This window comes from Centroberyx gerrardi, chromosome 10 (genome assembly GCF_048128805.1).
Source record: "Centroberyx gerrardi isolate f3 chromosome 10, fCenGer3.hap1.cur.20231027, whole genome shotgun sequence".
Taxonomy (NCBI): domain Eukaryota; kingdom Metazoa; phylum Chordata; class Actinopteri; order Beryciformes; family Berycidae; genus Centroberyx; species Centroberyx gerrardi.
The window spans coordinates 29924606-29940165 of record NC_136006.1 but is presented as its reverse complement, the minus strand read 5'-3'; the positions used below and the strand labels follow the sequence as shown (position 1 = coordinate 29940165).

At 39.3% G+C, this 15560-nt stretch overlaps 1 protein-coding gene across 1 annotated transcript; it reads right to left on the bottom strand.

The window, feature by feature from the left end:
• Window positions 1–4078: 4078 nt before the first annotated feature.
• On the bottom strand, window positions 4079–15170 carry spopla (speckle type BTB/POZ protein like a). Its single transcript, XM_071915706.2, has 12 exons — window positions 15014–15170; window positions 13714–13795; window positions 12244–12362; window positions 11339–11460; window positions 10974–11125; window positions 10705–10832; window positions 8407–8584; window positions 7734–7789; window positions 7359–7481; window positions 6286–6428; window positions 6128–6181; window positions 4079–5594 (listed from the first exon to the last, which is right to left on the bottom strand). Exons 3-12 carry the CDS (start codon window positions 12319–12321, stop codon window positions 5450–5452), a joined length of 1179 nt encoding a protein of 392 aa, XP_071771807.1. The 5' UTR covers window positions 12322–12362; window positions 13714–13795; window positions 15014–15170; the 3' UTR covers window positions 4079–5449.
• Window positions 15171–15560: the final 390 nt, after the last annotated feature.

Genomic DNA, 15560 nt, shown 5'->3' with positions numbered 1-15560 from the left:
GGCAATCATCTGAGTAAAAGAAATGTTATTTTATTTGTCGTATCTGATGTCTTTCCCTCACCACTGTAAATGATGCTGTCACATTATACACGAGGAGAGGTGTACGATAAGGAAATAACTACATCTAAGTTGTCTATGTTGATGTTTTAGTTCTGCTCCTTTGTGCAATGCAAAGTGTGTTCTGTGTGAGTCTCAGTACTTCTAAAACTAACCGTGTTTACTTATGGCTTCAGAGTAAATGATGTCAATTTTAGTTTCATTTTTCCTGAGAAATATATCAATAGGTAAATCGTTCCTTCCTTTTGGTGTTTGTTAAAGCTAGTGATATTACGTAGATGTATGGCATATTTATTGCTACTTCTAGATTGTTTTATTACGTTCCATTTTTGTAACCCTTGCAGACTGTAAACGGTAATTTAGATTTTTCTGCTTGCTTCATCTTGTTTCAAGTTCTTCCCCTGTAAAATAGGAATAACAGAACTGCTGCGTGTATAGTGTAAGTAAAAATGTTCATTTTGGAATATTTTATTTAATATGGGGTTTATTTTGTTAAAATGGAGTTGTTTGTAAAGATCGATTTAGGTTTTTATGGCATTAAACCTTATTTGAACTTGGCTTGCAGCTCATATTGAGTCGGCTCAAGTCTCCGACCGCTCACAGTCATCTCGATTCATTCCTACAAGGACTTCTCAACAGGATAAACACACCATTTTAAGAGGTACATTTCAGTGTAGCTTTTTAATGGGCAATAAATCTGTGTCCACAGGCGAGGATGATACCAGAGGTACACCTCAGGGAGCACATCCATTTTGCCGTGGCCATCAGGGACAGAGGTCTTTTCATTCGCTTCCATTACTCTTATCTGATCAGGGCGAGGCATCCACTCTCAGGCTTCAAGTCACACCAGGCATTCCAGCTGCGTGCACCAACATCCTAACAAGGAAAACGACGAGCGCTAGGGACGGGACGATGTATCGAAATTCAATATATCGCGATACAGAAATGTGACGATACGTATCGTGGGGCAGGAAAATTTATTGTGATATTAGCTCCATTTTATTCTGCTGTAGTAATCACAAATGAGACGCTTGACCATCACAGTTTCACAAGCTCTCCATCCAAATTATATTATTTGCATTTTGTAATGACATTTTTAAATTGTTTACATTCTAGCAGCCAATGCCATCGCTAGAAAGATTTGTGGCTCAGAAATAAACAGAATTCTGACGTATTTTGAACTTAGATAAGCATATCGTCCCATCCCTAATAAGTATGTTAATGAACATTACGCTTTTCGTGAGATCACTTGCTATTAAAGTCACAATGAAAAAAATTTTAGCTAGCTAATTTTCCATGTCATAATTTACACCTATTTAACAATAAAAAACAAAAAATGTACTAAATTTAAATTTTCTTACATTTTTATATCAAAATCTCATTACGTTTACTTACTGGAAAATGGTGTATTTTTAGTGATCACCTCATGGTGTACCAGTAGGCGTACATCAAAATTTAAACCAATAAAACCATAGATTTTTGAACAATTCCCGCCCCTCCTTCCCTCCCATCAAATAAAACTCTTTCACCTTTCTCTCCCTAACATACAGTATATCCCATTGGTTTATACTGTCAGCCATTTTTGAATGATCCCTCCCTGCGTTATGTCCCGCCCCCAACATCCTGTTCCGACTGTGAATATGTCACATTACGGAAGCAAAATGCTCTCAAAATTTCATTTCATTGTGACTTTAATGATGACACTGATATTAATATTTGTTCATTTTTCAACTACTCTTAGAATTTTCTTGGGGCATTTTATACTGGGCCTTATTAAAATCTCTAAATTGGACAATTCATGCAACTACTGAATTCATTCCTCTTCCTAAGGCGACTTTATCATCTTTAAAGAAATGTAGCACATTTAAATCATGTTGAGAACATGATTTAAAAATAAATAGCTCTGGTCCAAATATACTGACTGAAACTGTGTCCATAATGTGTTCATGGCACATTTTCCTGAACATACAACAGAAACAACAGCTTGGATTGTATGACCCTGAAAGCACAAACTTATTAAAGCTGCACAAAGCAACTAAGCATGTTGTCCGTTTGAAAACCATTTGGAAATCCTGAAAGTTGACGTCAGTAAACTGCACACAGCTCGCTCATATTTACCAATCCAGTCTGTGATACTTTATACCAAAGGATACCAGAGGGATGAGAAAGAAAAAAGATGTAACATTGGTGAGTCCAGCCCACCCTAAAACACTTCAACACTGTTAAAAACAGCTATTGGTGTTACCTTGCATTCCAGAGTCCAGGGCAAATCGAATCCTATTCAAGACCAAGACCAAAATAGGCAATAAACATTGTAGATGTCTTTCCAAATGTATAAAAAATTATTAAAGAGTTTCTTAAAGGAAAAATCCACCCTAAAACACTTGAACACTGTTAAAAAAAACAGCTATTGGTCATGATGTACCTTGTATTTCTGGGTCCATTTTGTTGTTTGGTGGTGTATTTTACTTATTCCTGTGGATAACTGTCCAAACAGACAATGTGAACAGCTACAATTGAGTTTGATAGTAGCTATCTAAACATCAATGGTAAAACATCAGGTTTTGGTGTCGGGGACAACAGATGAAAGTGAGCCTGGTGGCTAAATCTGGCATTAATATGCACTGTCCCTATTAAATCAATAAATCTTAAATCTTACACGTATAATCCACCGAAAGAAACAACTTCATGCCAATCTGTTTGGGTTGTCGAAGGCATTCTGGGAAAGTAAATTACAAACCTTGATCACAAAATAAGCTGGAATGTGCATTACAGATTGATGATATCCAACAGTGTAAGAGTATCCAAGGGTGGACTTTTGCCTTAAGTTTAGATTCGTCACTTGGGTGGAGATGATTTCCCACCAGTGTCCAAACCTGACACCAGAATTTAATTTGGGCAATCATATCACCTGGTGTGGATGGGACACTCTTTTCTACTGCGACCCCACTTGTTTAATTCAGATGGATAAGACGGATGTATCTTTATCTTGCCTAATGCAACTTTAACTAGACCCTCTCATTCAGCCAGTGAGCCCACAGCCTATTTATCAAGCATCTGAGAGTGCTGGCCCTGTGTCATTGTCCGCTGCCCCTTTGACGATCTCATTTCCTATGATCTGAAACGACAGGAACAAATTCTAGATCAGTAGCCCTGTGATGCCACTGCAGGCATCTCTTTCAAGCGTTTCAGTTTAGAGGAGGGAAGGAGGGGGGGCAGATGAAAGGTTGGAGAGGCGTGCTAAAACGGAGATATCGGGGGGCCTTTCCTAGGATCTGTGCTGAGAGGGGCGGACTAGGATCAGCGTGCACCCGCCGCTGATGAAGACGTCTCTGTTCCAGCCAGAAAGAGCCGCCTCCCGTTCACCTTAATTACAGCTTATTCATGACTGGCATTCACACAGGAGACGAGAGGGGAAAAAATACCTTTCATGTGTAGCCGCGAATAGTTTTTCCTTCTCCTGCGCCCCCAGTCTGAGGTCCTGCTTCTCATCTTCACAAGCTGTCCGTCAAGATCCCTTTAAAGGTTGGACACTGGATGTTTTCCTATCCTAATGAGAAATAAGCACATCTCCTTTACATTATCGTGAGTGTTATTTTCTAAAGTTATGTAAAAAATACAAAAAAAGGCCAGAGATGAGAAGATCTCAGTCATCTCCTCAGTTTGGCATGCACATACACTCACGCACACACAATGAACATGAAAAAGTAACTGATGTATGGGGCAGAAGGTGATAGTCACCATTTCTCATTTTAAGTGAGCTTAAATCAGAAATCGATTCATTGACACCTTCATACTGTCCAGGATCAACTGGATTAGAAATCAGCTTTTGCTTTCTGACTGAACAGACAATGCCAAAAACAGGGAGGTGATGAGCAAAAGACAAAAGAAACTGTAAAAATGCAAGCAAAGAGGAATTCCAATTAGAGAATGAATGGTAACTGTGCCCCGAAATCCTGGGTTGACTTTAAACAACTGCCAGTTAAAATAAAGATGAATCTGGACAAGTCCACACTGCTGGAAAATGTTTTAATGGGTTAATGCAGGCATTCTTGCAGACAACTTCATCTTTTTTTCTTCAAAAAAAAAAAAAAAGTAAAGTTTCAACATCTCAACATGACACTGAATGAGTAATATCATGTAAAAATGATGCTACTCTTAATTTACAAAATCCTCTGAAGCGTCTGTCATACCACACTACATAGGAGACAAACTGAACCAACATGTGACCCCCCACCCCCCCATCCAAACACAGAATAACATTGCCAATGGAAGTGATGCTCAGCATCCTACACAAATCCAAGCATGTTAGAGGAAATTTTTGCGCATACTCGATTCATTTAATTCTGCACAAATATTTTTCAGATAATTGCAGAAAATAAATTGTTCAAAACAAAATTGGTACTTGGACACTTTCTTTTCAACAATAACAGGACCATGCATTAGTCTCTCCACTTTTTGTTAACCACAATATATTGAGAATATATAATATTTGCAAGTTGGCAATACTATGGAAAGCTAAAATCTCAAAATTTAATCTATAACAGTTCACAGACTTATGATCTGGAATATGTCAATCAAATGGGAGACTGGGTAAATACTTCCATATACGTCCAATGTTTTAATAGGTTAGGGCCAGAGTATAGACACTTTTCTGTCTTACATACATTATAGCAATTAACACAGGGTCTTCATAATGGCAGATTACTATTTTTTTCCACAAATATGCAATAGAACAGACTTTCTTGTACACCGGTCTTCTGAAGATGGTTCAACTGTCATTTACATAGAAATGGTGCCATCAATATGGGGCATACTCATCTTTTAAAAAGTGTAAAGAACTGACCTTGCACTGAAAGTGTTCACGCTTTTTTAATGTCTAGTCGCAAAATGGGCTAAACATTACAAATATATAATATTTCCCATTTAATTAAACCCTTGTTACGTTCCTATAGAACTCCATATCAAAATGACTAAATTCATGGGAACTAGTGCAATCTGGAGGAGGCCTGGTCTTTGTGACAAGGCAGGCACAGAGTAAAATAGACAAAGTACTCTAGAGCAGCTCCAGAGCAATGGCAGATATATTAAGGCCATTTTGAAAATTACAGGAAAAAAAAAAAACAGTAGCAGACAACTTGACTTGCTACCCTGGCTGAAGAGAATTCAGTTGGGGCAGCAAGGCAAGCAAACACCGATTTAACCAATTTTTCCAATCCATTGATGTCAGTCGTCCACGTGCCAGCCTCCCACCTCCCCGGCCAGAAAGTTCCACGCTTCTCTGTTCAAGTGGGTTGGGTGTTGGTGGAAATAGAGCGGTACCCTTCCTAGTCCTTCCTTTGTAAACCCATGCTTCACACCTCCAGTAAAGTCCTAGGGCACAGTAGGGCAGTCAGGACTGTTTTAGACGCTTCCTGGGAAGACCGAAGGGTGGGCATTGTGCTGAAGCCAGGGCGCGAAAGGCCTCGGCTACCAAGTGAGGGTGGGATTGGATCATTGACTTCCAGCCTGCAGTCTCCATTATATCCGTAGCATGACTGTAAGCACAGACAAAAAAAAAGGACGTTAACAACTCAGTCATGACAATGCGCACATTAAAAATCAATCAAGATAAATGAGATAGTAATGGCAGAGCAAATAAGGTGGACATGATTGAAGAGCCTTTTGTGGAACTTGCAAAAGGACCATCGGTGATGCTAGCACTTTCTATAGGTTGAAATTAATGTAGGACTAGAGTGCCTTGACATGCTGAAAACAATGGAGCTGGAGATAAGTAAACATTTCAAGGTGTCCTATAACAACAACAACACACTAAATCAATTTGAAGAAAAACTTCCCAGGCAGGACCACTTCCCTTGGCTTTAAAATTCAAGAAATATTCCATTTCCAGGGTTTATCCAGGTATGAGTCTATTAATAACATGGATACAAAGATATGGAGCTTCACACAGAACAGCCAAATAGCACTCCGTCTGCCTGGGCTAAAACAATGAATTCTAATGCATCTGGTTGGGGGAAGAGATAAGAGTGTGTTATTAATCTTGTGTCACATATATCAGCTAATTACATACTTGCTATTCCAGTTCTTCCCATCTTTACAGCCCAGCTGTCTCAGGACACTGCACCTATGGCGGGGGAGATAAAAAGGTAAGCATTCAGGGCTGGTAAACAGAAATGGCAGCAGGAATTTATCATGGGGAGTTTTTTTTGTTTTTTTTGCGATACTTGCCTGTTGATAAAATCTATGGCTTGTGCTTTGAGCTGCTCGGCACTGTGCAAGTCTGCTAGGATGAGGGTGTCGGCCACGTTCTCCACCGAAAGGCTGTTGCACAAGGCCTCTTCACACATGACCTTTAAACGCTCCAGAGCGTACTGGAGGGGGACGGGGAGGGGGACAGGGAGGGGGACAGGGAGGGGGGGGTGCAAAACAGAAATCTATGGTTACACCTCGTGGTTTTGACTCAATGACGCAGAATATGCATTAATGCTGCAGGTGCAGTCAGTTACTACAACTGTAAATAAATGATTATGCCTATTAGGGGAAAACATAGCCTGGGTCAGAAATTACCACCCACCAAGCGCCAAATGTTGGCAAAATTTGTCTTTGATAGATAAATCATCACAGGTCACACGCCACACTTTTTGAAACGATAACATTTGAATGCCTATTACAGTCTTTGCCTGTTCTCAAACTGTGTCCCTGCTGACGACCATACATTCTCTCTGACCATGAACCAATCAAATCAAAGTAAAACGATGGCTCTGACTGTCTGCCTGTTACACTGATCTACACAAACTATATAGTAGCGTCTGAACTTAATGTTATTCCTAACGACAAAAAGACAAAAAAAGAGCCACTGTCTAAGTGAGTGAGCAAGTTTTGAATTAAAACTCTAAATCTGCTTTATATGTATTTAATGTTTCACACAGCACATTATTCTATACACAAAATAACACTGAAAAAGGTTTGGGGTGGCATATTTCTAAGAAAAATGCTTGTTAATTTTGGCCAGAAAAATTATTCTTTGAATTTTATTTTATTTTTGAGTGAGTCATAAAGTGAAATTTGGACACTGATCAGGAACTGTATGTACATTTCATAGTGGGTGGAGTAATGCTCCACAAACAATTTTCAGTCTACTCTTATCCATCTTTCCACATTTTGACATTAGTCTTCAGCATTAATGAACAATGCCCTGTGAGCCACTTGTGTTGAAAAAATAGCAATCAGGTAGAAATGAATTTATGGTGTCGCTCATCACTCTTACTATAATTTAAACTTCCTATTACTTAAGTACTTACTTTATCTGCAGCTGCCAGCAAATTGTCTGCCATTTTCTCCAGGTTTGGAGCCTTGCCTGTGTAGATGAAGCCCATCATTTCCTTGAAGACATCTGGGTCAACGTCACTGATGTCAACGCGGTTCTGCAAGAGAAGACAAGAGGTTTCTATAATATTCATACAAAATTGGTCAATAACTATAAAACATACCTGGAAAAAAAGGTGCCAAATGAGCACATCAAGATCATAATGCAATAAAGCATATGCCAATATTTTAACTAATAACTACTGTAGTTGTAGGAAATATAGATGGTGCCATAGTAATTACAAATAAACTACTGAAGAAAGAATAACATGACCTCTGACAGGAAACATTCAAAAAACATTTATTCTTACCTTTTTACTCTCTTCCATTTCATGTTCAAACATAGCATTAAAGACTGGGGACCTCGCTGTCAAAGAAATACATACATTGAAAATTGATAAATTTCACAATGACAAGTACAAGATTAAGCATGTTAGCATAACAAACTAACTGTCAGCATTTATCATGACAAACCAAAATCATTTCAGGTGACAAGATAAAACAAATGGCCTTTAATGGGACACTGCGCTGTTTTCTATGAATAACAAACAAGTGCAGAAAACGTCTGTACGGAACAAATTTTTTTTTATTTTTATTTTTTTTTAAAAAGGTGCAAAATCCTAATAGCTGCCACTTTATCAACATTTCCTATGACCACAGCCCTCTAGTCATTGCAGCTGCCACCATGCCTAATGGAGAAAGAGTTGGAGATGGAGAGCTAGCCTCTCAATCTCCCTGATCCTGCAGTGATCTGGGCCAAGCAGGGCCAAGCAGGGCTAGCGGGGTGGATTAGAGCCCCCAGCAGAACTAGGCTGCTGAAAATCAGGCCAGGAAAGCGGACCCTCGGTAGCCTATCAAGGTGCTTATGGCTCTCCATGAGAGGCCATCAAGAAGAGCCGTAGAGGCGTCTTGCTAGGCCATCTTGGGGCTCGTCTCCTGGTTGCCGCTTGCTAAAATGCTGGAGGCAGAGGATAGAGGTCTTGCCTGCCAGGATGGATTTGTGGGCTTTGAACTCCTGCCCTCCCACGTAGAGGCTGCAGTCTGTGAAGCGTGAACACTCCCACAGGTTCCCCAGGTCGTCAGACAGCTGACATTCCGGTACCTTCAGCATGTTCATGTTGGACTGGCCAGAAATGTTCACAGAGTCCTGGACAACGCTCACCTGGACATGAAAACACACACACAGTAAAACATGTGCTGAAGCATGACAGTCACAGTTAATGGTTGTCGAGGGTAAACAGCCTACAGATCCAAGGACCTAGCATCATGTTTTACTGCACTGGGAGGACACAATGTCATTTGTGAAGTTGATTCAGTCGAGCAAATTTCTCCCTTTTAAATGGTATTTTTAAGACCCACCACAAGACTGAGGAACCTACAATGGGAGGGACACTTAATTGCGAAAACACAGCCAATTGTAACACAAATTAATTAACTTTGCTCAAACACCTAATTAATGAGAAGAGACATTCCATCTTCAATTTGAATCTAATTTGTTTATGAAATTGCCAATTTCCCTGAAAATGTTAAACCTTGCTAAAACTGTTGTCAGGCAGACTGGCAGTTAGTCCTGGCAGTATTTGGCTAATTGCATTTACATCAAAATTCATTGGGCACTTCATTTAACTTGTCCCTCTAAAGAGACATTTTAGAAAACGTTTATTCTTCTTGACACATTGAATTCAATTATTTGTTTTACAACTGCAATTAGTGACATAGTAAATGGTGTAAGCTGGGGGAAGACATTTCACTTCCTCAGTTTGATTTCATTTGAAGTGAATGGCAACAATATGTTTGTAGTTAAATGGCAACAGTGCGGCTTGTGTGTCCACAACAGACAGGTGTAAATTGGCCATGACGAAGAGTTAAGAGACTCTGGCCCAGATTCCCTGAAGGTTTGCACAGAGAAGAGCACGCTATATCACCAAAACTACCAAATCACAATGCCGTGCTATTCACTAACCATGTGCAATGAGTTTGAAAGTGTGTCTAATGGCGCTGGTCAAGAAAATAAAGCATATAAACAAATCTTTGTGACTGTCATGGTCATGCATATGTAAACATGAAGTAAAAAAGGGTTTCCCCATCCTAGATCAAATCACAGAATGCTCCATTTTTGTATTAATGCAAAAAACAGTTTCCAACAAGTATACATATCCAGTATGTATACAAAATAAACGTGTCAAAACTGAGCACCAAGGCAGAAAAGGAAATGAAGAAAAAAATAGATGCAAGGAACTACAAACAAACAAAACACTGTAGAATTAATTATATAAAGACTTTATAAAGTTTGCATATTTCTACAGTCCTCTGCCTTGCAAAATAAGGTAGGCTAAATAAACTAGGCTTTCAACCTTGATTTATCCAGAAAAGTTTCGCTGAGCATACACTCTTCTTCAGCAAGCTGTGCTTCATATTCACATACAGTTCCACACATTCATACCTGTGAGCTCTCCAGTACAGCCTGTCTTCTGTTGGCCACTGAGCAGCTCATATAGAGCAATAGGGAGTTAATTGCTTAAGAGCACCTCAGCAGTAGCTATTGAGGGTGAGGCGAGCGTTAAAGTGATGGTGAACTTTGTTAGTACCTTGGGTTGTGTAGCTTTCTGGCCATGATACAAGACTGAAAATAGTCGGTCCTCTTTATCAGTTGTTCCTGTGCTCTGTGAAAGGGGATTGGAGAATTGTTTTTTTTCCTCTCCATTCACTGCCACTGTACGGCAGAATCACACCCTCTAGCACATAAACGCAAACAAAGCAGATTCTGTACAAAAAAATTAGTCCTGTGCTGAATTGTGGTTAAGTGAATGACTTTCTTTATGCTCATTAAACCTTTAAGTTTGAACAAGTGTAACACCGAAATCTGGTCGGAGGAAACTTATGCCGATGGATGATTTTTTATATACTGTCAGAATCTGCTTTGTCAAAGTCCTTGTCTCCCATTCCCTACAGCAAAGACACTTCGACGTCGTACTATAAATCAGCCTTCACTCATTCTCTTATCCAAACCCAAAATACTTTCCCTACCCAGATTGCCCATTGTTGGCAACAAGGTTAGTAGCCCTAATAAGGCAACAGCCCACAAAATCAGTTCTGGCTCACAAAAATATTTGAAATATTAGGAGAGAGAACAACTGACAACCACCGCTCTACAGAGACACAGAGTCTTTTTGCAATGTCATCTGCAATTTGAAACAATTACAGCATTGATCAAGGAGGACACTTCACTTCCATTGGCTATAAAGGAGAACAAAAGGAAATCCAAAGTATATCAAAAATTACCTCACAGAACAGTGTGAGCTTGTCATCTGGCAAGAGTCCATTGGCTTCATCAAGCAGGAAATCTCTCCTGATGAATTTTTTGAAGCCCCAGTCTTTGCCTTGGACAAATCGATATGCTCTTTGGCTTTCTGTAATGAGGAAAAAGTAATGCTAAGTGTTGATATTCCCTTTCTCAAGTTTGCAAATTTAAAAACTAAAGAGTAGCAATGGTAAAAAGCAATGCCAAATGTATAACTGGATTTGATAATGTGCTACTGGCTTGTACTCACCCATTGCTTTCGTCTCCTCTCTTTTAGCGTTCAACAAGGAAAATTTGAACTTTGCTCTGACTTCACTTTTTGGACAACTAACAAGAAGTAAATACAACGACAGATAATCTTTGCTTTCATCATCAAGTCCCTTTGGATTGACTCGCAGACACCTGGCAAGTAAACAGACAAACACAGCATATCAGTTATATTACAAACTACAGGAGACACAGTAATAACTACATTTATCACTTCTGTCAAAACACAAGGCAATGATAAGCCTTCTGGGGTGAAATTCTCTCCTGCTTTGAGGGACTAAGTGTGTGAACTATTATTGATGTGATAAATGAAAGAATTCTAGTGAGCAGCTTAGCCTGAGTACTAACCATTTCATCTTGTCATTAGGACCAGAGGAGAAGGTTGAGCTCTTCAACACCTCCCCCATCTCTTCTCTGCAAAAACTAAAGTTGTTGATGGTCCACATATAGGAAAACTTCACAACTTTGACCTTAGAAACGGAATAAGAAACACAAAGAACCATCTAACCAAAGTGCACATGATTTTTCCAAGATATATTAAAATAAAAAAAAGTATACAACAAATTTTTTTTACACAAACATTTCACAAGTTAAACTTGATGGTCTTTGTTTTTTGGAGACAAATGTTGACTACAGCCGAAGAATGAGTGTAATAAGATCACCTTAGGCCAATTGGTCTACACCATGTTCATGTTTGCGATCCAGTAGCCCAACATTCTTTACTCATGGATCTAACAGATGTCAACGGATCAGACGCAGATTACAATTGCCTTGCCCTTCTTTCAAATACTGTTGCAACAATAATACTGTTTACTCTGGAATTGAATATGTCCTAACATAATAGTGTCACTTCCTCAAACTGTATCAATAATGTTGCAGATAAAAACTCAGGACTGTCCAGATACTATTAGCACAATAGTTCTAATTATGGGGCTGAATTTTAAGAATTCAGTCCCCTGTGATGGTATGGTAAGCATTTCTCCTTAAGCATTGCAACTGTGATACATGTGAGCGGGAGTACGGGTAGAGGATGAGGTGCCAGTGTTTAGGATTGGCTCTTTTTTAATATAATCTAAGATTTTCCCAGATGTGCAAAATGATTTCAAGGCCATTTGCACGCCATATTGTTTAGGAGGCCATCTGAAACACCTCAGGATAACTTCTAGCCCAATAGCATTTGAAAATTGGCAACAAGTCAATGTTGTGAGTTCCATTTTTTGTACTGTGTGGCTGTAGCTTGAACATGCCCCTACCTGTGTGTAACACCAGCTCTCTGCCACAGGTCCACTTGACATCTCCCCAGGTGGAGGAGGGGTGGGAACCCGTGACATCACCAGCTTAGAGGAACCGCTGACGTCCTTAAAGCACTAACCTTCACAAGGAGAAAATCAGGGACATTATTTAGGCACAATCAAACAGAATAAAGTTCAACCAGTATCCCAACCCTGCCATCAGACCAATTCCAACATGAACAGTTATTAGCAGATTAAATTGTCTGGCCAGATAAAGCCAAGCCAAACGGACCTTACTCAGACTGGTGTAGAGCAAGGCATGGGTTTAAGGGGTTAAAACTATAAAGTCCTATCCTACCTAGGTTATTTTGTGTGTGTGTGTGTGTGTGGAGGTTGGGGGGCAGCTGGGTGTTCTAGCCAATGCACATAAACAGACTTATGTTATATGCATTGGGTAGCAGTTCTTTTTGCTACTTGCTCATCATTCCCAATAAAATAGATTGCTCCTATCATTTACTCATATCAATTCTACAAGACTATTTGCCATAATTTTGGCCCACTGGTGATGCTCATCAGCAGTTTCAATTGCAAGAAACGGGCAGTTCACACAATAGTACACAAACATGCATACATCAATGAAAATAGAATGCAGACAAGTGTGGTCTCGCCATAATATCTATCAATTGACAAAAGTGGGGTACATATAATTATAACTTTAATTTCCTTGTGTGATTTTGAAAATCTAACTCAACTGCTTTGTGCAGGAAGTGGGGAAAGTCATGGAGGGACAGCAGTGCACACTTTTAAAAGATGAGATATTTCATTTCTAAAATTGATAACAACCATCAGCATGGTCAGACATCTTGGCCTTTCTAGTAGTAAAAGATATTATATAATTGTAAACAGCTACAAATACAGTGCAGTAACTGTACACATCTAATAATTGTATAATCACCCTTAATGAATTAAGTGACTAATCTCACATATGCCTACATTTGCCAGCTAAGAACAGGTACCACCATAAAGTGGTGAAATACAATGGAAAAAACACTAGCACTATTAAGGCATCTGAGATGCAGGCCAAGATTATCCACACCTGTCAAAAGAAAGCTTTTCTAGCTTCCCTAAACTGCTACCAGTAAAAGTAAACATGCAAGTTGATAAAGTTAGTTCAAGGGTCTTTTCAAATGTGTCTGTATTGCTCTACAAACTTCCAGGTTACATCTTCAGCCCATTTATAAGGCCTTGATACAAGAGGGATTGGACTGTCAACAAAAAACATCTACAAAAAAATCAATGTTGTAAAAAAGTGATCTGAAATGATTTGATGAAATAATTGTGTTTGTTGCAACTGTTATTATGGCCATAATGTCAGTGGGACTCTTGGCCCACCTTTAGCTAGAGTGGACAAATATAAAACCTACACCCTTGTTTACATATTTACAGTAATAATGGAACATCAGCTGGGGGCATTCATACCCACATATTCACCTCTTGAGTGGTAGAAATGTACAAAGATGAGGTTTATTAAGTTATCACTGGATCCTTCATGGCCCAATCTTCAGGTCCCACTCTGGAAGGAAGAAATACACAGACATTAGGCCTAGGAAACAGGCCCAATAAATCTGTCTACAAGTAATTAACGTTAGTGACTACTGAGGCACTAAGGCTTAGGAACAACTAGCGATTGTTCCAACAAACCAGGGCCGTCTCATCTACCAACTAACTTGGTTTATCAAGGTGTCAATATTTGATACCACTTAAATAATTAGGCTTAGCTACTAATCCCGGCTGAAACGCCACGTTACTTAAACGCCAAACTAACGCTAACAGTTAACAATTAGCAAGCCCATACTGGCACTGCATGATTTAACTACCGTGCTAAGTTAGTTAGTAAATGTTATTAACTAACTTAGTCGTATGAGTTAGCCTATAACTGACTGCTCTGCCCATAAACTAGCCAGTCAAATTAGCTAGCTAACTTAACATTAAGATCCAGGTACAACTTTCAGTTGTTTGGCTAGCTAGCAACTGAAGTCTCGCTCTGCCTTACGTATGTTAATGTTATCTGAACAGCTGGGAAGCTAACTCGCTATGTTACATAAAGTTAAATGGACGTGGCATATCCAGATTGAGCTTGTCAGTGTATAGTTCGCCAGTCTAGTTAAACAATTTGTAAGCGGACCTGATTGAATAAATAAATTCAGTCGAAAGGAACAACTCCGCGTTAACTAACGTTAGCTAACGTCAGCTAATATGCTAACACCAAGCTTGTTCCAACATAAATGCCGTTTGACGATGTAACGTAGCTGGTTGTTCTTTAAAAACATTAGCGTTAGTCAAGGATGAAGATATGAGGGTACAACAATTCCCCGAAACCGACAATTATGTGTGCAATTTACATTTAACGATAGCTAACGTTATCTAGCGAGATACTTGACGCTAGCATCAGACCGTAAATAACGTTACAGCTAATGTTGGCTAACTAAACACAAAACGCGTTAGCTATCAATCACTGTCCACGCATTAACAAGCAAAGTTACATTAATTCCCCTTTACGTTGGAAAACAAACTAAGGCTAGCTTAAGTTATTTAAGTAAGCTGCTTTTTATCCCCTGTATACCGCGGTGTAAAACAAAGGGCCTTTTCTAATCCTATGATAAGATGCTAGCTAGCTAACGTTATCGCTATCATTGGCTGGTGGGAAAACAACGCTAACTAGCAGCTAGCCAAAGCTAATGTGTGCAACCAATGCTTACAAAAAGTTTAAAAAGACGTGATGGCGGCATACCTTTCAATTTCATACTTCCATATATATCGACTAACGCATACAGCTCTGTATCACAGCCGCTCCTTTCACCGTCCGTTATTTTAAACTCTTTTTCACTCAGTCTCTTCACAAGGTTTCTTTGTCTAATTTATATCTAGGCTACATCTAGCTAGCTGCTGGAGGCTGCACAGGCAACAAATATCTTCAGCGCATGTGCAATAACAGAACAACTTCCTGCTCTGGTCGTCATCTGATCAGCTGATCCAGCTAATAATAATAATAGTGATAACAACAACAAAACTAATAATAATAATAATAATAATGACATTTATCGCATGTCATCCGAAGAAGAAGAAGCAGAAGAATAATTTATTGTTATGGTACCTATTTAAAAGCAGAGAATTTAAAATTGGGGAATACAATATGAGTTTATTCAACCACTCTCATTTACTGTAGACACTGTGAGAGTCACTGGGATTGCAGGAAATAAGCTCATGGGAAGTCATAAAATTCAGCCTACAAAACTGTGTGTAGCCTGTGTGTGTGTGTGTGTGTGTGTGCGTGTGTG

Bases quoted from the DNA above. Each gene is read 5' to 3' on its own strand.
- spopla (XM_071915706.2), bottom strand. From the start codon at position 12,321: ATGTCACGGGTTCCCACCCCTCCTCCACCTGGGGAGATGTCAAGTGGA. The intron at 11,126-11,338 runs GTTAGTACTCAG...TTTACTTGCCAG, and splicing joins CCTAATGACAAGATGAAATG to GTGTCTGCGAGTCAATCCAA. The intron at 10,833-10,973 runs GTGAGTACAAGC...TCCTCATTACAG, and splicing joins AGAGGAGACGAAAGCAATGG to AAAGCCAAAGAGCATATCGA.